Below are 27,008 nucleotides of genomic sequence, written 5' to 3' on the forward strand. Positions count from 1 at the left end.
TGGGATTTCTCGGAAAATGCTTAGTAAAAAGCTCTTGATCGTCTTTCAATCTCAGAGAGTAAACACTGACAAATGTGGTTGTGTTCATCTGGATCTGTTTTTTTTAATTTACACACGTTTGTGCAGCATTTTACCCTCTCTCCCTCCCAGTCGCTGCTCCAACATCCAACCACTAGAGGGCAGCAGCTGCACTAGAGCAGGTAAATCTACGTGCTAGAAGAAGACAACTCTGACGTCATCAGGTATGAGCATGCCTACTACGCTCGCACATAAACAAAGGCAGGACATAGCGCTACAGTAAGTGTACTCTTTTAATTTTATATACGAGCAGAATCAGAAATTGGAGAGAGGTGCCTTCTCGAAACAATGGACAACGCACTTTTGATGCGAGTGAGTGTTTTCACCGACCAAGGAGGCAGGAAATACATGGAAGATGTGACCGAGGTCATAGTAGAGCCCGAGCCGGGGGAAGACGACTCGGCGTCGGAGGAGAGCAGCGGAGGAGTCCTCACGGTTTGTTCTCCAGCCGGTGACACGCAGACAGACCGGACCAGCACAACTGTGGAGTCCTCTCAGTTATCAGAAGCATTATCTGAATTAGCACGAAGGGCAGAGCAGAGTGTGGGAGTGGAAACACCTTTACCCGGAGGTCAGAGCCCGACTAGAGCTCAGCCGAGCCCGGCGTGTCGGTCCCGCCGGTCGGTGGCTTTCTTCGCCGTGTTTGACGGACACGGGGGACGCGAGGCTGCGCAGTTTGCACGGGACTATTTGTGGGACTTCGTGAAGAAACAGCGGGGGTTCTGGTCGGAGTGTGACCGGGAGGTGTGCGCTGCCATACGCAAAGGATTTGTAGCCTGCCATCATGCTATGTGGAAAAAGCTGCGTAAGTTTATTAACACTTTACTAAGTTCTGATATACGACAAACAATCATGTCCCTCTCCACCTGCTTCAGTGTGTACCTCAAACTAACCCGGGATAACACTTTAGTCTGTGTGGCCTACACCCTAAACGTTTTACCTAAAACCGGCTGTGTGCTTTGTGTGTTACAGCTGTAGTCACCAGTTAACACGGTCACTCGTTAAACCATAACACCGGCTATCTCAAATGTATACCTCCGAATGGACTTTTTGGACTCGCTTAGCTAACATTTTGTATCCATTTTATTCACATTAAGGCTAACCAACATTTACAAACAATTTGTGCAGGTTACCTGTGTCTTTATTTAAGTACAACATGATTTTAGTGGTTAACAATGTTAGCAACCAAAGGCAGTGCAGCTAACAAAGTAACACTGCGTTCACGGAATGTCGGAAAAGGGAGTTTTCGACTCTGTAGTGTCACGTGAAGGCTTTCGTACGGGAGAAACAACATTTAATCTTTTGGTTAACGGGTTAAAAAAAACTTGACGTCATATGACGAAGGAACATGACAGATTACAGTGAACGTTAATAAATCAAACATTGCAACTTAACCTCTTTGCTAATGTGACAATCCTGATACTGAGCATATTGTTTTATCTGTCAGTTGCTGGCCACATTTAGGTACCCAAAAAAGTCATGGATACTTAAATATGAAACATCATTTTGATCGAGTTCATGTTGTTTCACCTTGTGAACCGGTTTATCAGTGTCAATGACTTCTAAACCTGGGAATTCCGAGCACCCCAGGAGCAAGTGAATACAGCAGTGTCGACTCTAAACAAAGCCTGCCCTAGCGCCCACAGGCAGATACAGAAGTACATTATGTTCACAAGATAAATCCCCGTCAATAGTCCACATATATATACATTTTTATTAAACTCACTCTCTATCTGATAGCGTATATGTAATGATTTACATGTATTTCCTTTTTTACCCAATTCAAAGCCAATGTGTGCTGCACAGACACCAGCGGTCTGATCAGCTGTCTGTCTGGATATGCCTTGGCATGTCAGCTGATATATTGCTGCTCAAACTGTCTACATCAATAAAAGGCATAGATATCATTAAAATAACGAATTATAAACTCAATATTGTGTTTATTTTCATACCATCCGCCTTAACACTCAATGTCTCTCTTTTCTTTTTACAGCTGAATGGCCAAAGACACTTACAGGCCTTCCCAGCACATCTGGCACCACAGCCAGCGTTGTGGTCATCAGAGGAAATCGTATGTATGTGGCTCATGTCGGGGACTCTGCCGTGGTCCTAGGGGTCCAGGATGACCCCACAGTCCCCTTCATAAGAGCTGTGGAAGTCACACAAGACCACAAACCTGAACTACCCAGAGAGAGGGAGCGTATCGAAGGTCTGGGAGGGAGGTAAGACTTAATTCTAACCTGCTTCTGCACTGAATTTAAATTGTATTAATAGCTTTTATTCAATACTTGTTTTGTAAAGATCATTTTTACATAACCATAAATCAACAAGAAAGGCAAGAATTTTGTTAGAGATCATGTCAAAACGTGTTGTGAATTAGCTGTTAAAGCTGCTCACATTATATAAAACACTTCGTCATGGTCTGAGACAGTAGATTGAAATGGTAAGTTAATGGCACAGTTTAGCAGGTGGAGGCAATTCAGGGAAAAGAAAAGGACATTCATTTCATGGACTAAACAAAATCCAGTTTCGTAATAGCTCATTCATTCACATTACTCACCAGCCTATCAACAACAAAGAAGTGATTGTAAACAAGAAGCATCTGTATTTCACAATAGCAGATCAAAATGTAATCTAATGTAATCTACCTCAGAGAATGATGTGTTTAACTGCCTGTGGTATGTCTACAGATAAGATACTGAGGTGTTAAGGTCCTTGGTGGCTTGCTTACAACAAACTTTTGAGCTTAAAGGAAAATACACAGCTGCCAAGATGAATTCTGGTATTTTTATTTTCGGTCCAAATAACTAATAAGGATCAAACGGTTGTGGGTTTGTGATCTTCCTCCAAAACACTGCTTCTTGTTATTCTTTGTAGTTTCAGGACACATATAAAGCAACCCCTCTCGTCTCCTTCTTCTGTTTTTCTACAGTGTAATCAAGAAGTCTGGAGTGAATCGGGTTGTCTGGAAGAGGCCGAGGCTGAGTCACAATGGCCCGGTCCGTCGGAGCACCGTCATTGACCAGATACCCTTCCTGGCTGTAGCTCGAGCTCTCGGTAGGAAAAGTAAAATAACAGTCATCTCAGTGAATGACCTGTTAGGATCACAGCAGAGCTGAATGACTACAATTGCATTGTTGTTTTTTTGTGTTGCCATGAATAACTAACTAACTTTATTGTAGTGAAAATCTTTATTTATTTTAGAGTTGTTCTCAAAGGTCCAGAGAGGTCAACGATTTTTTCCCAATGTTTGGATCCAATAAACTGAATGACCCGTAAAACAAAATAGATATATTATATATATATATATATATATATATATATGTACATACTAACTTAATAATGATTAAGGGTTCGATATCATTGATGATGATGATGATGGTTGTGACGATGGTTTTTGTTTGATAACGATGACTTATAAGATGGTTTCTATACTGATTAGAGCTCTCAAGAACTGCTGTTAATGTTGTGCTTTGCCTCTGGTCACTTCCTGTCAGCACCTGTGTGTCCAATCAGACTCAAAGCTGATCGTTTGCTCTTACTGACATTGTTCCTTTTATTATAGATCCTTGCTTGTGTTGTACTCTCTGATGTACGTCGCTTTGGGTAAAAGCATCTGCTAAGTGAATTGGAGAATTGTAGAATTGTAGAATATTACAGACATTAACTAATTGAGAAACTTGAAAACATTTGGAATTTTACTTTTTCTACACAGCTTGTACAGCTCATACACTCCAACTTTGTACATCTGTTCTTTTACATTTTATGTCATATTCTTCAACAAATTTAATTACATTTCTTTTTTTAATTTTTGAGCGATGGAGTACTAGTTCTTTTTTCGCTTTATTTGTTCTTTTTTCTTGTTACTTTTACACACCAAAATAAACCGAATTTGTAAATTGTATTTTCCAATTCAGCAATAAGTCCATTTTCACAATTTTGGTTGTGAGAGTTGAAGTAGCCACTTTATTCCTGATTGGATTTATGTTGCCTTTTACAATGATTCTTCTCTGTGCAACAGGCGACCTGTGGAGCTATGACTTCTACAGCGGGGAGTTTGTAGTTTCTCCTGAGCCGGACACAAGTGTGGTGACACTTGACCCCAGAAAACATCGCTACATCATCCTGGGCAGCGATGGTCTGTGGAACATGGTCCCTCCTCAAGAAGCGATCTCCATGTGTCAAAACAATGATGAGGCGATGGTGAGTGCAGGAAAGAAAACCTGATCCAAACAGTGCTGTAATGATACCTTAATAATAATGATATAACACAGAAAAGTCGACCTCATATCAGAACGTGTGAGTATAATAACAAATCTTCATGTTGCAGGCACCATGTGGGGTATCGAGCGCCCGACATCTGGTCAGCCATGCTCTTCTGAGGTGGCGACAGCGTATGTTGCGTGCTGACAACACCAGCGTCATTGTAATCACACTGGAGGAGTCCGAGATTTCCCAGGACACCTTGCACACCGAGGAGGTGTTGCTCGACTTATCCAAGATCTCCCAGTGTCCTCCCACCTCCATCTCCCGTGCTGACACGCCTCTCCTACAGGTAGCAAACAAATATTGTTTTTGTTTTTGAATTGTGTCAAAAAGAACAGTTTTGGTAAGCGACCCAACTCCAAGGCAAAAAAAAAACCAACAACCTGTTTTTCTAATCTGTTGTTTATTTTTGTGTTGTGCAAGTTCTGGGTGGGGTCTGCAATTAATTAACACAAAAATCCCACAACACACAAAGGAACCTCTTGCCACCAAACCCCATCAACAAAGCAAGAAATTTAACCTCACAGAATACGGGATTTGCTGAGCTTTGATCCTGTTGGATTTACTTTTGAACAACTTGGCCCAAAAGTTTGTTCTTACTTTTGTTTATCTTGTTCTTCTTCAGCGGCCTCCAGAGGAAGACTCTCACTCTGCTGTGTGTGAGTTCCTCCCTGCGTTGGAGCGACGGGACGGATTGTCAGGAAGCAACAGCCTGTACAACATTCATTCCTCCGATCCGTTCTCTCTGACTCGACTGTGTTCACTCGGTAGCCTTGAGGTGCCCAGTCAGTCGGGTCCGTCTGACAGGACAGTTGGCAGCTGGACAACAAACAGCAAGCGAACTATTGCATCACCGACAAGCCTCCAAGCTAAAAAAGCCCGGCGCAGGACTACTGACAGGCAGCCACTAGTCCAACACAACGCAGAGAAGAAACAGGAGTCCAGTGGTGCCTCCCCAATTCTCCAACAGCATAACAAGAACACAGTGTGTGTGTGTTGAAACAAAGATTTAAAAACAGGTCCTAGATTTATTCCCATATTTCTATCCTAAATCTCTAAAAATTAGAGCACAAAAGAGAAACAATCTGAAAAATGTAACAAAAAATGTACATCTGAAGCACAAAGATGTTAAAAGTCAGTGGTTTTTGGCTGCCTTCATTTGGATCAGAACAGAAATATGAAGGAAGAACTCATGTCTCCGGAAAAAAACAACCTAGGAATAATTCTGACTTTGAATTACACAAAAAAATATAGTTTTAAAAAAAAATGTTGTTTTAGTTGAAAGTTGTAATCTTAGGTCAAGTTAAAATTCTAACTTAAATCTCAACAAATATACGTTTTTCAGACGTAGCTGTTTTCCTCCTCTGTACTCTGGAGTTTGCCAGAGTACATCGCCTCTTGAAATCCATGAAACCAGTTTTTTTTCTGTGCTTATTTACACAAGACATCTCTTTCCTTTGTTGTTAAGACACATCCTTAAACACAGATTCATGTTTTCTCCATACATCAAACCCTTCAGACATGCACGTCTTACTCCTTGAAAGAAATAAGTACCACTAATGATGCTGGTGTAAATATGCATTTTTTAGGATGAGTATTGAAGTAAATGTTCGTTTAAACAAACATATATATTTTTATACAATCTTGTATTATTCAGTGATAGACTTTTGATGAGCTCCACAATAGCTTTCCTCCCCTTTTCAAAATCTCCTCGTATATCATTGTGTACTCACCCTGTGTTTAAGCATATTTATGTATTTTATTCTTAGCATTTTATGTAATCACTGGAGATATGTCTTGAATATAAACTGAAGGTGCTGCTACAGCCACAAACCATAAGCTACATTGATATAAAAATATATATCGGATAAGTGTTGGTAGCATTTTGTGTCTCTCTTGGCCCTGTGAGGTTTTCAGATGATAATTTTAAAGGTTAAACTGCACAATGCTTCTTAACACCTGGATTACTCTGCACATCTGAGCAGCACGAGGACGCTGCCTCGCTGTGGCGTGCAGTCGCAGTGTCCACACAGTGAGCGTGAAACTGGACGTTCTTTAACAGTTCTTTGATTTTGCCTTTGTGGTCTTTAATCAAGTGTTCATGTTGTTGTTTTACATTTCTGTCATTTCTAATGGATCATTTGAGTTTCTTTGTTGTTTCTCCACTTTCTTTTAGCCTACTCCCCCCTTAATACACCACAAGTCTATTTACTCTGTTTCCCAGAATGCCTTTTTGCAGCCCTCTACTCTGCTGAAGCTTTTGCAGAAATGGTGTGTTTTTGTTTCCCCGTGTGTGTGTTTGCTGAGCACCAGGTGGCTCTAAAACAAAGACTTCCTTTGGTTCTGAGGGACCGACACAAAAACTGATGTTTACAATCGATGTGTAATGATGATTACCTTTATGCTGCCAGACTTCCATTGTGGCTGCTTTTGAGGTATAAATGATGTCATCTTGTTTTTGTTCAATCCTATGAATAGCAAAAAATTCTCCATCACCAGCAGTCGATCCTTACAGACTGTCTCACATCACCATCATCCTGCAACCTCGTTTGCATCAACTGTTGTGTCTTTCTTTCCGCTTCTATCATTCTCCTTTAACAAGCCATTGTCCCTCCATGCTGCAGCTGCAGTCGCATTGTTACTGATGTATGCACAATTCTCGTTTGTGAGTAAATACACTCTGCATGGACTTTATATGAGAATATTTTTGCACTGTAATTGTGACCTTAATTGTGTATGAAAAGGGAGTTGTTTTTATACATAGTTTGAAAATGATGCAGATTGGAATGGAGAACATGATGGAGCCTGAAATGAAAAATAGAGGATGGTTAGAGATAGATTAACTTTTATTTTTTAAATCTTAAAGCAGAATATCCTTAATGTTTTTAGGAGAGTTTGTCTTGGTGTTTCCTTGTCCTCTTCTGCCTTCTTTTGTTTTTGTTGCCAGAAATGTTTAATTCATATAAGAAATATTCCCAGCAAGAGAATATTGTCCATGAGACACTATGATCGATGTTGCTTGTGAACCTTTGTTACATTATGATGTATTTTTGTTAAGCCAAGTGCAATTTCAAACCGGACTTTGTAGCATTATGAACTGGGTAGAAAAGTGTATTTTAATGATTGAAGCTGATGGAGCAATTATGATGGTTCTGTTTCCTCAGCTCTTACAGTCTTTAGTTTTCTCTGGGTCCCTCTGTGATTTTAAAACTATTTTGAGAATTCCCTTGAATCCACTTGTTTATTTCCTCTGTTGATTTATGAATTCCTGATTCAGATGGCTGCTGTGCTAATAGCATTAAGTGCATGTGTTAAGTGTAAATGTGGAAAACACTTACCTGGAAATTAACCTTTTAAAATAAAAATCTCCCTGGTGTCCAGTAATCTATGTTTTGCAAGAATTTAGTGTTTTATATTTAATTGTTAAGAACTCCTGCTTGTTTGTTTTTTCATTGAAAAAAAACTGAGTACAGAAACTTTAATGTTGCATTTTGACCCTACCATCTTATTTTAAATCCCATATTGAGAAATATAATACTTCTTATTTCTTGTTCCTTCTGTTCAATATGTTTTTGGTAATTTTAATTTTGTAACATAAAGCATACAGCATGTCCATCATTCATTAAAACAAGCATATAGAGCAAATTTGTCAGTCACCAGTGTTGGCATTGATATCTTTCCTCACTTACATTTCTGTTTCCCGAAGTAGAGATGTTTTTATTTCCATTAACAGCATTATCAGTATAAGGTTTAAAAAGCAGGAAAATGCAACGTCATATTGTGGTTACTTAAAGCTTATCACAAAAAGTAGGCCAAACTGATCAGCTGAAAAAAAATTATATATATATTATTGAAAAAAAAGACACACGAAAGCAAATCAGTTGCTTTATCATATATGATTATAAACTATTCCTTTTTTTAAATAACCATATGTAATTTATCTCTAAGCTGAGATTCAGGAGGTTTGTCCTGCATGTTGGTATGACATTAATGTTTTATACAAATACATCATGTAAAATTGCATCATTCTGAGAATTATACAGCTTTGTATAACTACAATGACTAATTTTAGTAAAATACATGCACACATATCAACCATAGCTCAAAACCATACTAAATCTGGCTGGTTTCATAAAGCCCAAATGGTACAGAGACAGAGAGTTTAGAAGCCGAAAGAGCCGGTTCCTATTGCTGAGATGAGGAAAATTATCCAGATCACTAAAAAGAGACGGAATTTCCATCACTAGTTAATCCATGATGAATCTGTTGCTGATTACCTAGTAAAGCCTTTTTGCACATGCGCGGCTGCCTGGTGATGAGTGCTTTGCCTGGGCATGCCTCTGCAGTAGTTATGATATGAAAAATATAGGGGCTGGTTTAAGGTGATTTGATTGAAGTTAAAAAAAACAAAAAAAAACTTTGGTGGCGAAAAAAGTAATTACTTTATGATATTTACGGGATGTTTTTTTTAATGTTATTTTGGAAATACAATTTCGCCGATTTAACCATTCAAGTTATATTATTCCTTTAATTTGTTGAGCTGTCATTCACTTCCTAGTACTTGCGTATAAATTTACCATATATAGTAAATATTGAAATTAACTCACCTGTGAAATTCCAGAAAAACAGGACCTGTGCGGATGTTTATTCTCGTCACTTCCGCCTTTTTCAATTTACCACCAGTACGTCAAAATTGCCTTGTCAATGGTCAAAATGATTTATATCATTTTTTTTCTTTTCGTCAAACTGTCGTAAGTCGAAGAGATAATAGTCCCATGAATAAAATACTACAAGTATGCTGTTATTTCTTCTATTTTTCGAATACATGCTTTCATTTTGAAGGCAGTTATGAGAAGTACAACTGTGTATTTCGGCTAACTTCCGGGCTAGTGGTCAAACATGTTTTCTGTTAAAGCGGGAAGACGAATGGGGAATGTAACATGGAGATAAACAGCGTGTGTTCGCCAAATGAGTTCCTTATAACTTCTGTCAGACCAGTGTTTCCAGTATAACCATGGCATATGGATGTTGTATCTTTAGCTCTTTCTAGGTAACTGTCTTACAAAGCTATCAAGTGACTGTTTCTGAACTGTCAGGTAAGTAAGTCTCAGGAGTTATGCTGAACACATTTGTTAAAGTAACTATTCCTAAACTATCAGTGCATTCTTCAGTGTGTTAAGCGTGTCATTTTGTTGTTTGCTGGCAAACGATATCACTCGGAAGTGCATGATGTACCATATCATAATCACAGCAGCTGGTACCGATAACATCAATTCAACTGGACCCCACGTGTCATATTGTTTTTATACAACAGCTGTAGGACCAGCATGAAGTGAAACAGTTAAAAACATCCACCAAGACATCTTAACTAAAACTGACCTGTTGCCACCCAAAGAGTCTCCTGCTTCTTTGTTTCCATGGTTACCACAGACCTGCTACTTGCTTTATGTGCATTTCTTTTTTATGTTTTAATTGACCATGCAGCCACTCTAATAAGAGTCTGTTTTGTGATACAGAGGTACCAGCTAGATGACTCAGGACAAACTGTATCTACTGTAATGTTTACTTACATGAATTGAGAACACCTGGCCTAGACAGAGTGATACACATTGTAAAAAGCCTCAGTGATGTTGCACTCTATATAGGCACTATATCATTTCATTTTAATGTTACAGTCATAATTACAGTACCTTATCACATGTGTTGAGGGTTTTACACAAAGTACACCAAACATACATCTTAAAATTGATAAATGAATAGTGCAAACCTTATCATACATGTTTCTTGTTTTTAATGACACAGGAAAATGGCTACATCCCCAGTGGAGTACACCATTGGAGGGGTGAAGATCAACTTCCCCTGTAAAGCTTACCCCTCCCAGCTGGCCATGATGAACTCTGTAAGTAACACCTTCAAAAACTCATCTTGTACAGCAGTAAAGCTGATTGTAATTTATAGGTAATATAAATACACTGGCAATGTTTTTCTTTACGGAAATGTTGCTAATGTATTTGTGTAGTGTATCTCTGTGTTATGGCACAGAATAGTCAAAAATGTAAGAAAGAGTTTAATGCAAAGTTTTGTCTTCACAAACTGTGTGACCAGAACTCTTTAAAGTTTCCAAACCTCAGCAATGCACATTTTGAAGGCCTGTCACTGAGTGTGACCCATGTCTATCCCCTCATCCCTTGATGTCTCTTTCCTACTTTTTCACTTTCTGAAAGGAAGGCTAAATGCCATGAAATTACTTTAGGAAGTCAATGTAGAGGTATTTCTGTCTGATTGTTGATTGGTAAATGTACCCAGTTTTTGTTTAAGACCTGCATTTCAACGGTCGTCAAAATAATCACTGAAAAGGCAACACAAACCTCAGATTGTAACAGATAAGTCTAAATTCTAAAACTACTTTGTCTAAATTTTGTTCGCAGATTGTACGAGGCCTGAACTACGGGCAGCACTGTTTGCTGGAGAGTCCAACGGGGAGTGGGAAAAGCTTGGCCCTGCTGTGCTCGGCCCTGGGCTGGCAGCATGCTCAATTTGGTGAGTCAGTTCTAACCAAAGGAAACAAAATAGAAAACGATGAGGTACCGCTTGTACCAGCTTAAAGTGAGTGTCACTGTAAGATAATTCTGTGTTTCAATATGTGATCACAGCTAAACTGCAACAAGGAGAGAGCCTTGGAGAGTTCAAGAGCCAGGCAGATAAAAGCTTTGGAGACTATAAGAAGTCAGATGTTACCCCCTGTCAATGTGAGTGCCACAGCCACATCAAGAGGACCACAGCTACACCAGCTGCCAAATCTCCTGTTGTGGACCTCACTGATTCACCCTGCAAAGACACAGCACAGCTGGCATCTCCAGCGCCTGGACATAGTAATAATCTTTCAATTCTTTGTTGCATTTGAGTTTAGGGCTGGTTTTGTTTCACCTCTTCAGCATACAACTTCCATGTAAACAGATAAACTTTTCTATGCAGTGAAATTAATAGATAATGTTTTTAACACTTGATGACTTTCAGGCTCGGTACCAGAGGAGCCGCAGCTCAAGAAGCAGACCATCGCCTCTCGTTTGTCTGACAAGTTCCAGTCTTTCCTTACTGGTCAGTCCTCCTCTGAGCGCGAGAAAGACGACGACTTCCAGCCAGAAAGGAAACGCATTCGCACTGCAGATACCAAGGTAGTAGTAAACCCTTTGTTCACTCTGTAGCACATGAATACAGATTTTTTTTAAAAATTCAGTGTCATGTAGGGCTGCATGATTATTCGTAAAAAAATCACAATCTCATTTCTACAATTCACTTCGCTCGTATATGCATTCAGAACAGTTCTCCTGTTCACTTATTTGCTTCACAACTATCCCAGTTGCTGTATCAGTCACATTTACACAGCGTGAAGCAAAACAATTATTTAATTCATTAATCAGACCACAGACTCGGCAGCACATTTTTCAACAAGAAAAAAAAGGTTTGTGAGAGAATTGTGATCTCAATACACAAGAATGTTGCTAAAATGAATGTTTTAAATAAATGAATAAAAATAGGTACAGGCTCTGTTTGACTATTGTTGCACATAATAAAATTAAAAGGATTGTAATTTGATACCAAACTAAATCCCTACTAAGTAATTACCGTGTTGTCAAAAGCTACAGATGGTCTGTATTAAAATCTCTGTTGAAATTGAGCTTACAGTTCACTGGTTTAAAAAGCAGCTCAGTGACTCAGGGATGTTTCTGTTTGTTCCTCAGAGCCGTAAGAGGCAGCGTCTGGAGCAAGGAGTCATTTTTATAGATGGCGATGATGAGCAGGAGAACGAGTCACAAGGTCCTCCGAGTTGGACAGTAGAGCCAAACAGCCCGGCACAGGGTTGGTCGTCATCATGCTGTGTGAGTACAGACATCCTGAGTGTCATCAGTTAAATCTGTGCGTCTCTTACAATGATATATTTCAATGTCTGTTGTGAAAACACACTTTCAGTGTCATAAATGACCCACATATCATCATCCTACCCATTTTTTTTTATATTCTATCATCATTCTTGTTTAGTTAGACTTCCCTTTTTTTGCAATATTGCCAATTATAACTTGTCGAAATAAAAAATGTAATCAAACATGAAGACAGAGTAGTAACTCTGGCATGGATGAGTCTGGTATACCAGAGTTAAGCCTTTTTTCAGACCACTTATTTTATTGTTTCCTGGCCCAGGAGTTCACTATCACTATTAACTATTACCACTAGGTGGCGATATACTCCACCAAATAGACCAAGTCTGTGTTGAAAGTTTCAAATTTGAGTGGGCTTAAACACATTTGAACAAAGCAGATAGTTATGTCTTTATGAAAACTTCAGTTAGTTTTAACAATGAAAATAATAACTGAGATAAAACTATAAACATTTAATTTATAAACATTACAGGTGAACTTGTTGTGTTGTTCTGTTCTTATATTTTTTTTTGTTCAAATAAAAAAAAAAGAAAATGAATGCAGGTTTAATCTGGTAAACTGTGTACTAAATTACATCAACATATTAATGAACGGATGAAAACTTTATTGTTCTGAGGGGAATTTGTCTTGCACTAATAGAATAAAAACATAAATAACAAAGACAGCAGTGACCATGCATGACAGCACACAACAAATATGACAGAAAAATTGTGAAAAATACACGATTAAAGCATCGCCTGTTTACATGTCAGGGATGCCAATTGGTGATTTCAATAAAGTGCAGTGCCAAATTCATGCTGTTTTATCAGAGCTTGTTAAGCAGCTGAATGATGAAAAGATGGATAAATGATGAGTGTATAAACTCATTGTAATGTATTTCAAATGTAAAAACCCCAATTCATATCAATAGTGGTTGAATGGTGGTCAAATACACCTTCCAGTAAAACACAATTCAAACTAAGAATTCTACACTCAGAATCATCACCTCAGTCAGACAAACCCAAGTGCATCAAATATAAATATTTATCACTGTCTATATCTGCTGTGTTTGTAACCCATTTTCCTAAGATCTGTACTGGTGCGAAAGACTAACATGTAATACATGATCTGATTATTAGTCAATCAAATGCTCAGTCATAGAGTTGTGTCACACAGCTCACGGGGAATAGTGGAACTTGCTAAAACTGAGCCTTAACCTGCCACAGGTGTGCGGTTTGGATTTAGAGCCTCGGATTGTGGGAGGTGGAAAAAGAGGAGGAGGGAAAGTGAAGTCGAAAAGGCGCGTCGGGCTCTGGTTTCCCTGCAGCTACATGACCTGGGCTCTTTTGTCCCGCGAGCGCTGACTGACGGCCTGAATGGGCTCCTTTGAAGCAAGCTCCAGTTTTAATTAAGAGGGTTTGCCTCGCCTGGGCCGCTGATCTGTGAAAGCCACGGGGATAAATATTGAATGGGGTTCACCCGCTGGTTACTGCGCCCGAGGGATAAACAGGTGCTTCGGAGGGCAGATACTTGCCAGGGCCCCTACCTTCATAGTGTGGTCATATCAGTAGAGGTGGGGTGTTTGGTGTCATGTCTTCCCAGGTATTGGCTATTGAAGCCCACCCTTATTGGAATGAATTCCAAGCCCTCCAAAGCTGTGGAATGAGGAGCAAATTGGCGTCCAGTGAGAGGTGTCCAGTGAGAGGCGCCAGTGATACCTAAGTGTTCCACTGCCTACGGCCCCTCGCTGCCCTCCAACTGCCCCCCTGGAGTGTGAGATTTCCATCTCTCAGGTGTTGGCAGGGAGCAGAGCAACAGAAGCCTACCTGTGAATATTCTTAGGTGTTCAGTAACACCACTGACCTCTGTTCTGTCAATTCAAGAGAGCTTTAGCCGCTGCATACACTTACACCTTTACAGTGTAGGTGTACTGCGGAAACTTGGTATGCCTGTACGAAGTAAACTTAATATATCCAAAGAAAGCCAGTAAACCTAGAGGAATGTGTTATACCTATACCTTTAGAATCTACCTTTCTGATCATGTAAAATGCTGCTCCCTCATTCTACATGATTGTGAACACTTTTCCCCATATTGATCTATATTAGTCTTAGAAGGCTCTTTTTTTGTTGTATTATTACGATAGTGAAAACCACAAAATCCCCATTGAGTACAGCAGTCTCTACAACGCTCTTGAGCTGAAAGGGCATCCGGGGCTTTGTGCCGAGCTGCTGCTAATGTTTGCCAGTTTTTAGCATTTAGGATGTCTCCTCCGAGGTCTCCTCTTCTCTCAAATTAGCTAGGTGATCAACATTTGTAAAACATGATAAACAGTAACTTCCTGTTAAAAATGATTGTTATTTTGATGATGCTTGGCGGACAGGGAATCGTGAGGGACTGGGAGCTGAGCTGCCACTAGTATTTCTCAGTTTTTTGTATCAGATTTTTTTAGCTGAATTGTCCCAAGTGGTCTCCTCCTCTACCACATAAACTGACAAAGGGATAAACATTCCTAAAACACTTAAAACAGCAACTTCATGTTGAAAAAAATCTTGTTTTTGACCAAATGTATTTTTGGACATTCTACTGAAAGGCCTGATTAGTTATCTAGCTAACCTCATCTGAAAAGCGGGCTAAATCCATCATACAGTAAAATTAGAAAGTGTTAATTAAGTGACACTGTTCGATAGAAGTAGGCCAGACATTTTTTAATGTTTGGCTTAATAGCGTTGCAAAATTACATTGTTTTATCCCAACAACTCTAGCAGTTTGGTGGACAAAGCAGCACCCAAGGAGCAACACCACGGGAATTACTGTGCGCTGAAAGAATCAGTATGTTCTTGTTGCAAGCAAAGCTGGCGTCCCGTTTGCCTCTTCTGCCAGTTATCTACATTCCTTTCCAGGGGGTGTCTGCTCCGGGCTGTGGGGCCAGGCTTGAAACCTTGTTGTCCTGGCATCTCTGAGAGGCAGGCGCGTAAAAGGATACTCTTGTGTCAGCTGTTTCCTGCTGCAGCTTTTGACAAGAGCCTCTATTCATCAGCAAGCCCTTCTACACTGCCCTATCCCACCCCTTCCTCCCCCCACCTGCCAATGAATAAGTAATTATTAGCCATCTTGGGGCAGGATATTTGGATGGCTCTGTTTAATGTGGCAGCAGCAGGTAAGGTGATCGGGCTCAGGGCCCAGGCTGTGGAGCGTAACTGTTCCAGAAGAGAAAGGTAACCTGAACTGGTGTTGGGGCCCTGCAGCACCTCTGTTTGTTTTTCACATGAGCTCAGGGCTCGTTATCCCTCTTAACTCTGAGAGGCGGCTCTCTAAGGGCTCCCTTTGGCCTACACTCCATCACACATTGTAATATTTGATGGGCAAACATGCTCGGAAAATCTGAGCCGCAGGGGAAACTTGAGCTCCTCGTCTGTCATCAGAAGTGCTACCTTCTGATCCCCATCATAGTTTGCCATGCGTGACAACACATACCGTTCATTCCTGTGTGGAATCACTCGGGTAACTAAGGAATTAGCGTTAAAACATGTTAATCAGGCATCTAAATTATGTTTATTTTATAATAACACAAATATGTTAATCTCTCTCATTTTCATAACTTAAGTTCAATGATCAAAACAGATAAAAAGTTAAAGAAATGTGCATGTCAATGTCGACCTCATGGTGCGATACTATTTGCTAATTTGCCATTTAACTAACTGACTGTGTTGATGTAGATAAAATTGCACCATAATCAAGGGCAATATCCAAATGGCAGAGGCTGCAATTTATTGATAACGGTAAAAGATAAAGCTTTATTATAAATGCAAATCTTTTTCTCATTGTCGGACTGACAGCAACGATCCACTTCACTGATCACGAAAAATTGGGCACTTGAAACATTTTCAGCTCGCACAGTCTCGTTTTGAAGACGTTTAGACTGAACGGTGCCCACAAAATGTCTCCATGACGATGTTCAGACGCGATGGAACAGCTCCTTCTGTATGATTAAAAAGAACAATTCTTACACTTCAGTTTAAAAGTTTTAATTTGAGAACCTTACAGTTGTTGCTGCTTCCTGTTTGTATGTGAAGCCAGGAATTTTTTATGCATTTTTATTTATTATTCTTATAATATTTTTGCACTTTTAACAAGAAATTCAATGCCGGCTTTCCTACAGCTATGTGTAGCCTTACACTTAATGCCAACAACATTAATAACAATATTAATTATGGTAAATATCGGTACATATGTATTGGAATTGGATCGAAACTGAAATAAGTGTATCGGAGCATCTCTTCAGTATATGTGACCTACAATAAGTAGGTAAGTGCAGTGCAAATAAAAACGGTCAATGGTTTAATATTGATGTGAGTGTAATTGTCTAGTTTTTGTTCAGTTCAGCAATTAGAATACAAATATTAACAAAATAAAATAATATTATTGATCTCTTAAAAACAGATGAGTTATCAAATTCAGTTTTCAAAACAGTTTTATTTTAATTGACCATAATTAATTTAGAAAGGAGTATTAATTAATCCTTACATGTCACTATATTTTTCCTCTTGTAAAAATAATTTCATATATGAAATCTATTTAAATAAATTACCGCTACTCCTAATACTGCTACTATAAAATGTTCATAGTGATCGGACGTGAATGTGAACAGCTGAATGGTCAAAGAGTACGCCACTTTAAAGAGCTCAACACATAAGCAGGATCAGTTTCATAAGCGTTGTCGGCTACACTTCACCTGTGAAGGTGGGGAGAGAAAGAATCCACCACGTCACTGGTCAGCCAATTATGAAGCAGCTAGATTTTCTGAGCCGACACAAAGGTGGCTGATCATCTTTCAGCCTCTAAAGGTCACCTGGTGCTGAGTGACAGGACACCTTATGTATGGATGCTAATTCTATACGCTTCTCCATGTGTGTTTCTGAGGAGCATACAAGACAGTTTGCCAGAAAGACTCTTCAGGTACTTAATGATCGGGATGATTATCTCGTCCTTTCTATCAAAATGTGTCGGAAAACAGTGCAATTAAAAAAAGATGCTGTTCCTTGAGTGTCCACTTGAGGCGTCCTGCACAAGTCAGGGAAACCACATTAGGCCCCATGTTAAAATGCTAATTTTTACAGCAGAAATAAACTTGTTTGCCCTCTATTTCTGTATTCATGTGTATCTCGGGTGGTCCCAGTTTTCGAGTAGGGAAGTCGTTCCCTCGACTTCGGACCGTTCACGAGATTTCAGTTTTGGGAAGCCGGAATATTGTAACGACAGCAAAAAACTGCATGGAAGCTACAAAGGAGTTGTGTGAATGGCTCCTTTGTTATATTTCAGCAAAAAAGTTGATGTGCAATATGTGAATTAATAAAAAGTATCTTAACATTAACAAAACATATTTTTCTCCCCATGGCGATTATGTCGGCAAGTCGGGCACCTCATTTTTTTCAGAATTTCCGAGTTTTGTTCAGACTTCAGGCGTTCATGTGCATTTTTCTCCGACTTCATGTGCATTTTACAACTAGGAAACTCATTTTTTCTGATGTGCCCGACACCCCATGAATGCACCATAAGGCTAAGAGTTGTGCATACATTTGCATAATTGGGGGGTGTGGCTGAGTTGAGTGACAGATGGTTGCGTTGTAGCTGCTTGCCAGGAGGCTGCAGTACCGTCTCAGATACAACTCTTTGCATGCTCATACTGTATGTGTGGTACACCTGTGTGTGATGAGGATGTGTGGTTGGTAGGAGATGCATGGGCGACAGTTTAAGACTACAAGAAACGGAATGTATAATCTCAAAACCTCTTCAAAAGTACAAGACAATGCAGTTAAACAATGTGTATCGTTTCTTAAATGTAGAAGTCATCATTTCTCCTACTTCTACCACACAGAGCTGCCACCGCCTGTAGGCCAAACCCTGCTTAACGGCTCTTCCTCATAAACAACGAGTGATGCAGTAATCACCAAAGCAAACAAACTCTAAACCCACTCCTTTTTGGACGTGTTAATTGAAGCAACAAATATTTGAAAGCTTTTGTACTGTAGCTCTCTACAGAACCAGATCTGGGACTCAGCAGGTTCTGTACTAAGTTGTTGATCTTTCTCCTTGTTTTTTTCCAGTCCTCTGAACCCTGCTCCCACTGCTCGTGTGCTTCAACCAAAGACGGCTCGAAGGAGAAGGACCAAGAAGGCAAAAAAAAGATTAGGAAGATCTTCTTTGGCACTCGCACACACAAACAGATAACTCAGATTGCCCACGAGCTGAAGCGCACTGTGTACTCGGGAACACCCATGACCATTTTATCCAGCCGAGATCACACCTGTGTCAACCCGGAGGTGGCGCCTCACGCCAACCGTAATGAACGCTGCAAGGACCTTCTGGACGCGAAAGATGTGAGGATGAACACCAACAAACACATATACATTCACATTAAACCTCGGTGTAACTTTTAGGTTATACATCACCTGAGACTGGTCTTTAATCAACAGGTATACAAGTATTGAAAATGTTGATAACCATATAAGACTTTTTAGAACCAGGATAAAGCCTGACACCAGCTTCTGAATGACACAATAAAACAGACCCAAAATATAATTGAGCTTTTTGATCCCCCTAGATTTATCCCCCGCTGTCACCCTTTAACACAAACATAAACATAACTGGCTCCACCAGACAAAAGTCCTCTAACAATGTCGCCCCAGAGCAGCAATTATTCAGCTACAATATCAACAATTGGTCCAGCAGGCTCTTTTTGACACACCGAAATGTCACGAGCCATTCAGGGAGCTTTTTATAGAGACATGAGACACTTGTAACCCCCCATACTGTCCTAAAGTTGAGGCGCCTACTGTAATGAGGACAATTACGCTGTCATTGGAGGTGTTTGCCTCCCATGGCAATTGTCTCACTTTGTCATATGGCCGAGTCATAACCCCTCACTGGAGTGGGTGTTACTGATGATCTGTGTCTTCATCACCCCAGGGTGTAGTCTGGTCAGGGTCAGGTTTCTATGCTGTACAGACGCAGTGATTTAAGCACAGGGAAACACATCAGTCAGCGTTCAATCTTAACCACAGACTGTAGGAATGAAGGTTGTGAAAATGTATACTTTGATTTGTTTTAAAATTTCACAGCCACAGTTATTTTACTGATCGATTGACTCAAAAAAGTACCAAAGCTGCAATAATTAATTAATTAATTAATTAATTAATTAATTAATTAATAGTAGAAGTTCCCACATCATAAGACAGACCTTTAGTATAATAAGTGGACTCTTCAGAACCTGCAGTTTCTGGCCCTTCCATGTTGGCGTTATCTTTCATCCCTGGAGGTTGTCTCTTGGCATAAACCTGCCTGCTATATAAACTGCAATGTAAGAAGTCCAGCCTTTCATTACTTTTGCTTCATTGTCTTTAATCCCTCCAACCCCCTTACTCTTAGCAGACAGGGTTCAGTGTCATCAAAGTGTCTAAGCTTAGCATATCATTGTGAGACAGTGCCATCCTGACATCACTATTGTGTCTGAAGGTTACGGAGTCCACAGTGTACAGTTTTCACAAGAGACAGTGTCACCTCCAGCTGGTGAACCCATAAAGAAGAGGGTGGGACATCTAAAGCAGACACCTGCTTTGACAGAGTAATTGGTCGTCATTACATGAGATGCTGCTTCTTTACACGCCTTTTACATTCACTGTATGAGTGTCAGCACATGTAAGGTGCTACAATAGCTGCAACACCTGATCACAGGAAGCAGGGAGATCACGTCTGAAATACTGTAAGTCACCTCTGGTTCAACTGGAAACCATTGGAAACAAAGAGAAAGACTGCAGGGCTCCAATATTCCAGAAATGTATTTCACTAGGGTGATGTTTTCGAGCACACCTGCTCTTCATCAGACAGCTGGAAACCAGAAAACAAATAATAAAACAGCTCAGATATGTTAGATATGTTAATCCTAGAATTACTGTCAGTGTGTGTTTTGTCTATGTGTCTACACATATCAGCAGTGCTGTACCCTTGTCCTTTGAATAAAATACAATGTTACAGGGTAGATCTTGCCGCTACTACCACGGTGTGCAGAGGATGCGGGACCAGTCCGTACTACAGAGAGTCCACGGACTCAATCACGCCTGGGACATTGAAGACCTGGTCTCTCTGGGCAAACGACTCCGCTCATGCTCCTACTATGCCGCTCGGGAATTAATGCAGGACGCCTTTATCATCTTCTGCCCATATAACTACCTGCTGGACCCGGTGATCAGACAGAGCGTGAGTAGAGTGTGAAAGAAAAGGGTAGAAGAATCATAGAGAAAGAAAAAAAAAAAGGACCCAAAGTTTGTGGTACTCCCTCTGATATTTCCCCTTCTGTCTTAATTTTCACCAGATGGAAATCAACCTGGCCGGACAGATCCTGGTGCTGGATGAGGCCCACAACATCGAGGACTGTGCGAGGGAGAGTGCCAGCTATAATTTAGACAACAAAAGTCTGATGATGTCCAGAGATGATCTCGATGGGATGGTCAAGAGCAACATCAGAGCCGCCAAACATGAGCCACTCAGAGACTTCTGTTACAGTCTCATCAAGTAAGTCATTTGGTAACCTAATGCTGCTCAAGGGGATGGTTCAGGTTCTTTCAAGTTGGGTTGTATAAGGCACTTATCAATTGCAAATGTATTTCGCAGTAGATAATAGTCGGTACAGTCCTTGTTTGAAGAAGCCGACTTGAGTTTTAACATGTAGGCTAAGCACCACTGCAGACAGGATCATGAAATACACTAAGTTTAAACATAAAAAAAGGACTACATGTTCGACCGATGTCTGCACAGATCATCATTCTCTCTTAGACTTTTCACCCATGCACATCTGAAGATGTTTAGAAAATATCAGAACAGCCTGTCCCGGAAATCTCCCTGAGTTACCCTTTCACACATGTCCCTCACAGCGTGAGACTTTCAGGTACAAAGCCTAGCATCCATTTAGCTTTCCAACAGTGCTCACTGTTATCTACTGTAAGTGCTACACTTACTATTTAAAGTACCTTATACAACCCGCACTATCCCTTTAACATCTGTGGTGCTTATTGTGTGAACAGATACAGTATGTGCTAAGGAAGTATTTTCATCTATGGTGTAGCTGGATCCAGGAGAGCCAAAGCCTTCTGTCTGAACGGGGATACGAGAGTGCCTCTAAAGTCTGGAGTGGGAAGGACATACTGGGAATCTTTCATGGCCTCGGTATCACTCCTGACACCTTTGACATCCTGAAGGTACAGCTAATGTCTCTACAACATGTTACTGACCACTTAAACACCTCATGAGTCATTTGGTACAAAGATTTTTCGTTGTTTGCTTTTAGATTTAAAGCAAAGAACAGCAACGATGGCTCGGGAGTTGAGAGAGTTTCGTCGTAATAGTCTCTTTCAGTTTCTCACATACACTTCCTTCTGTTTCTGTGTTACAGCAAAACTTGGCCGCAGTGCTGGAGAAAGAGGAGCGTGTTGGTGTCATTAACGGTAAAGAGGACATGGTGCAAGTCCCAACCATCAGCTCAGCTACCTCCACCGTCCTCAAAAGCCTTTTTGTGGTCCTGGACTTCCTCTTCAGAGACAACTGCAGGTCAGAGACCAACAGCAGAAGTCAACTATAACACAACTCATACCAGTTCATATTTCAGAGGATACAGATCGTAAGGCCAATCGGCTTTTCTCTGTGTGTCTGTAGGTTTGCTGACGACTACCGGGTGGCTCTGCAAAGGAGCTACGCGTGGACAAACCAGGTCCCGCCTGATGTCCCTGACGCGCAAGGCTACTTTGTCCGACCTCGCCAGAGACAACGTCAGAGCAGCCGAGTCAAGACTGAAGTCCTGACGCTCAACTTCTGGTGCCTTAACCCCGCTGTGGTGAGAGGTTAGACGTGGCAGAGTCTGCCATGTAGACCACATTGATCTTTACTGAAGTCTGTAAACATAAAGAATAAAAAACATTTTTCATATTTAATTGACAGCTATTTTAGATCAACAATGTTAGCACCACAAGCTTTCGCTCCTGCTTGCAGGCTTATGTCCACATGCCTGTGCTAAATGTGTCTACACACTGATCCTGTTGAAAGGCTAAATGTCAGTTTACCTGGGGCGCTGGTGGCGCAGTGGTTGGTGCGCGTGCCCCGTGTGTGGAGGCTGTCGTCTCGGGTGGGCGGCCCGGGTTCGCCTCCCGTCTGTGGCCTCCTTCCCGCATGTCATTCCCCACTCTCTCTCTCTCCCTGATTTCCGACTCTATCCACTGTCCTCTCTATCTTTAATCTTTAAAAAAAAAAAAATGTCAGTTTACCTGCACTGCTCCTACAAGATGCCATCTACCCACTATACAGCTTAGATACAGGATTTCATTAGCATTGTGGGACTATGCCAATAAAAAAATTAATAATTATTTGAACCTACATGTAATTCTGGGCTGACACCGATTGTGTACGTGTATGTGAAGCCCCAGCTGTTTTTTCATGTTGTGCCTCTTGTGCTTCTGCAACACCGTAGCATAATTTAAAATCACACAGTAAAACCAAAGAGCTAATGACTTCATTAAAAGGGGAGCTAAAACAGCTTTTGTTTACTACATTATATCTCTGATATCATACATTTTGATCATGTCATTAATGACTTCTGTGTCTGTTTCTGGCAGGCCTTCTCTGACCTGAGCGGGTCAGTTCACAGCATTGTGCTGACATCAGGAACTCTATCACCCATGGGCTCCTTCTCCTCTGAACTTGGTGTGAAATTCACCATCCAGCTAGAGGCCAACCATGTTATCAACAAGTCCCAGGTCAGTAGTGTCTCAAGCTTTAACAAAGCACTCATCTCAAGCTTTTTCATGCTTTCCAACAAATCTAGCTCTAGTGGGAACTTGCAGGCAGGCATGGGAACATATAGCCTCTGAATAATTTATTTTTAGAGTTTTTCCTTGTATTTTTTTCCCATTGCCTGTTTCTGTTTTAATTTAAAAAAACATTCAATAAAAAGAGATTAAAAAAAAAAAAAAACATTCGGCTGTTTTTTAATCATTTGTGCAGATGCTGTATGTCTGTACCCATCTCACATATTACATATACAATTTTTTTCATAATAGACATCAGGAGAGATAAGCAAAGTTGGTAGCCTAAAGGTTAGTGCACGTGCCCCATGTACAGATGCTATAGTCCTCGAAGCGGACAGCCCAGTTTTGAATCAGACCTATGGCTCCTAATTCCTTATTCTCTCCACTGTCCTGTCTCTAGAAGAAAGGCATAAAAAGCCCAAAAATAAACATTTAAGAAGAAATAAATAACTATATGAGCTCACTATACTCCTCTACTGCCATCTGTGCTGAGTATGTGAATACTGACATAAGGGTGTCCATCAACGCATCTAAGTTGATTTTTATGGGAATAGTGAAACTTTTCTTTTTTTTAATCAAGTTCCCCAAGTTTCCTAAAAAAAACTTTAATCTCTGAAAACAGTCTACATGAGGTCGAGATCTTAAAAGGTTAGTCAAAGTGGGGAAATGTAGATGCTCTTGTGTCAGTTGGAAGAACTCTGATATCTACGCTAAGGGTGTATCAAAAACTAATAATTCTGGAAATCTTGAACATTTCCCAGTGCCACCTCTGTCCAGCAGATGTCACAGTCCAACCATTTGATTGTTGTGAAACTAAACTGAAGGCCAGACAGGTGTGGTGCTTTTCATTGTGCCAGATTTAGGAGGGCAGCAAGGACACAGTGAGTTAGTGTTACAACAAGGACACACAGGATTGTGGAAAATCAGAGTTATACAGTCTTGTTAGACACAAAATGATTGATTGCATAGCAATGAGCGCTATTTTTGTGTTACTTGGATTTATATTTGTTAAAGATTACATGAAGTATGCTGCAGGTCAGGCCGAGGATCATAAGAGGACTGAGGAAACTGGCACCCTGCACTGCTAAGCTTCTGAAGAAAAGAACTAAATATTATGTTTTATAAAAGACTTAAAACGAAGAGATACATGTGTGTAGGGGCCGTTGATAACCTAACATTTCTGCTCCCCTCTTTTCAGGTTTGGGTGGGCACTATTGGCGCAGGACCCCAAGGCAGAAAACTGTGCGCCACATTCCAACACTCTGAAACATACGCCTTTCAGGACGAGGTCGGCGCTCTGATTCTCCACATCTGCCAGGTTGTTGCAAAGGGCGTGCTCTGCTTTCTGCCCTCTTACAAGGTAAATCCACCACCAAATCACACCTTCACAAAACAGTGAAATAGGATGTTAATTTACATATGAATAAAAATAGAAAGTGTTTCAAATGAGTCAGATTTAAGATACTCATGGGCTTTGTGGTATTTATTTTCTGCAATAATGAACAGTACAAGTGAGAATGCAAGTTTTGACTGACAGCCAACATAGTCCTGATGCCTGTACTGTCAAGCAGGATTTTCACTTATCAAGGTAAATGGTAAATGGACTTGAGCTTGTATAGCGCTTTTCTAGTCTTCTGACTACTCAGAGGGCTTTTACACCGCAGGTCACACCTACTAATTCACACCCATTCACACACTGATGGTAGAGGCTGCTGTGTAAAGTGACCATCAGTATTATAAACTAATCACATTCATACACATTCAACTGACACAGACGAAGCAGCAGGAGCATCTTGAGGTTAAGTGTTTTGCCCAAGGACACATCAGACATGTGGTTGCAGGAGCTGGGGATCGAATCCTTGACCCTCAGATTGAGAAACGACCGACTCAACCACTGATCCACAGCATCCATGTGTAGTTTTATTCCCAGCTGTTTGAGGATTTCATAACAAGATGCTTTAATGAGGCTTCGTTGTGGATGTAAATTTAATTTACACTTTGAGTGTCATCGACATGATGGATTGTTTCTGGTTGAAACAGAAATTTGGATGTCTCACCACTTGGAGGTGCTAGACACCGCAACATAAACTGTAAGATAGAGTTGAGTGATAATCTCTGCTTTAGTTCTTTGAAGGCATTTCTAACAATTTATACAAAGCAAGTTACAGTTTTCAAAGCCTCGATTGGATTCCAGCAGATCTCATTCTTGAAGAGGCAGCTGTCGGCAGTGTCGTATGTTACAATAGATCAAGACTAATCAATAGAGGTACTTGTCAAGTACTTGTTAAATGGCGTCATCCTCACAGAACTGTATCCTCTTTCAGTTAATGAGGGCGCCTGTGAGAGCGCACTCATAGACACTTTGTTCTCCTTTGTCTGCTGTGCGTTTTTGTTCATGAATAATTAATGTCCACTGGAGCTCAGTTGTCACTTTAGCTTACTAAGGGTTAAGTGGATTTTCATTTATCATTGTGTGTTTGTCCACATTGCACATGTTATGTGTTACTTCAATTAGCAATTTTGGTCAGTGGACATATTTACTGTGGGAAGCACGACACATGTAAGGTAGGAATAGAAAAAAACCCTACATAATGAATAATGAAAGGAAGAAGTAATTAAAATATTTTAATCAACAAAAAGGTATGCCCCCTATAAAAAGTGTATGCTAATATTTGATCCTGAGGTATCAAGCAATAAATCATCTGACTTAACAAAATCTCACTTTTAGCTAGACCAAATTTTTATTTGATTAATTAATCAATCTTTTTTTTTAACCTTTGGGGTTGTCACAAAATCTGAATTTTGAACTTTGATTAAATTCTAGTATAAAGCAAGCAATATTGTTACTTTTTTCAAAATCACAACAACCAAAAATTAAATCAACACTTAAGATTGGGTATATTTCTTGTTTTTAATTACAATGCAGGCAAACTTCTGCTCAATTTCTCGCTCCAGGCAGCTTTTAATCAAAAATATCATTGAACATCTAAATATATCGTTCTTAAACACTTGGTTTTGAAAAAGCATTACTATATAGTGACCGATCACAACAGAAACCTTTTTACCTTTATTTGATAGGACTGCTGAAGCCGGGACAAGGAATCATACTTGCAACAATGCAATGAGCACTGTAGCCTCTGTACATACTGCGACCAACTGAGCTCAACTCAACAGATTGTTCCCTTCTAAATCCCAAACCGTGAAGTTATATGATATAATTAAATTCAGGTATCACTTACAATCTGTGTCTTGCTGTGCTGAGTAATATGTTGTTATTTTTTTTTTTTATCACAAACTCTGAACCTTTACTGTTACGTTCTGCCCTTGGCAAATTTTGTTTTTGCCTTTGGCATATTTGCATTGTTTGTGTTAAACGTGCATTTCACTGTTTCAACTGCAGTGATCATTTGTTTCATTCTTCCACTGTCCTTGTTTGCTTGCTATCTAGTTGCTTGCTCCAACAGCTGATGACACCATCATCCAAACTGAAAGGGGGAGCTAAGACTCTGGGCCTCATTGTTTTCTCAGTTTACCTTCCTTTTTGTCAGCCTGCTCTGCCAGCCGAGGAGCAACTGCGAGCTGTGCGATGTTTTTTTATTATTGATAGCCATGCAGGAGTCTTCTATCGCTCTCTCTATGCACACACATTAATATTTAATCTGCAGTCAGCTCTTAAAGATGAGGAGATGAGGGGATATGAAGGGCTTGGGTATTAATTGGAGCCCGTGGAGGCCTCGTTGGTGCCGCTGAGTCCCGTCTGCCCTGGGATGTGTGTGTATTTTTGTGTGTGTAGGCAACATACAGAGGATAGGTCATCTCCAGAAATCCCTGTTCAGTGTGTCCAGATCATGGTTATAAGCCCCTCATGCAAAGGGCAGAGAGAGCAGTGAGGCACAG

General features: G+C 40.3%; 2 protein-coding genes across 3 annotated transcripts in view; both read left to right on the forward strand.

The window, feature by feature from the left end:
- The first annotated feature begins 237 nt into the window (after positions 1–237).
- Positions 238–7,728, forward strand: ppm1da (protein phosphatase, Mg2+/Mn2+ dependent, 1Da). The gene is made up of 6 exons (XM_061046068.1): positions 238–883; positions 2,072–2,300; positions 3,011–3,135; positions 4,100–4,281; positions 4,409–4,633; positions 4,970–7,728. The coding sequence occupies exons 1-6, from the start codon at positions 367–369 to the stop codon at positions 5,342–5,344; spliced, it is 1,653 nt and encodes a 550-aa protein (XP_060902051.1). The 5' UTR covers positions 238–366; the 3' UTR covers positions 5,345–7,728.
- Positions 7,729–9,265: 1,537 nt separating this feature from the next.
- brip1 (BRCA1 interacting helicase 1) overlaps positions 9,266–27,008 on the forward strand; it is a 42,002-nt gene continuing 24,259 nt past the window's right edge. Inside the window, exons 1-14 of one of the 2 annotated variants that reach the window (XM_061046070.1) lie at positions 9,266–9,440; positions 10,147–10,243; positions 10,773–10,884; positions 10,998–11,216; positions 11,362–11,519; positions 12,087–12,224; positions 18,366–18,638; positions 20,293–20,514; positions 20,630–20,829; positions 21,380–21,512; positions 21,707–21,861; positions 21,967–22,144; positions 22,920–23,060; positions 24,310–24,471. In XM_061046070.1, the coding sequence (XP_060902053.1) occupies positions 10,151–10,243; positions 10,773–10,884; positions 10,998–11,216; positions 11,362–11,519; positions 12,087–12,224; positions 18,366–18,638; positions 20,293–20,514; positions 20,630–20,829; positions 21,380–21,512; positions 21,707–21,861; positions 21,967–22,144; positions 22,920–23,060; positions 24,310–24,471 (2,184 nt within the window). In that variant the 5' untranslated portion in view covers positions 9,266–9,440; positions 10,147–10,150. The remainder of the gene's footprint in view (positions 9,441–10,146; positions 10,244–10,772; positions 10,885–10,997; positions 11,217–11,361; positions 11,520–12,086; positions 12,225–18,365; positions 18,639–20,292; positions 20,515–20,629; positions 20,830–21,379; positions 21,513–21,706; positions 21,862–21,966; positions 22,145–22,919; positions 23,061–24,309; positions 24,472–27,008) is intronic. The other variant, XM_061046069.1, reaches the window with a different exon arrangement.

This window comes from Labrus mixtus, chromosome 9 (assembly GCF_963584025.1).
Source record: "Labrus mixtus chromosome 9, fLabMix1.1, whole genome shotgun sequence".
In the NCBI taxonomy this organism is placed as follows: domain Eukaryota; kingdom Metazoa; phylum Chordata; class Actinopteri; order Labriformes; family Labridae; genus Labrus; species Labrus mixtus.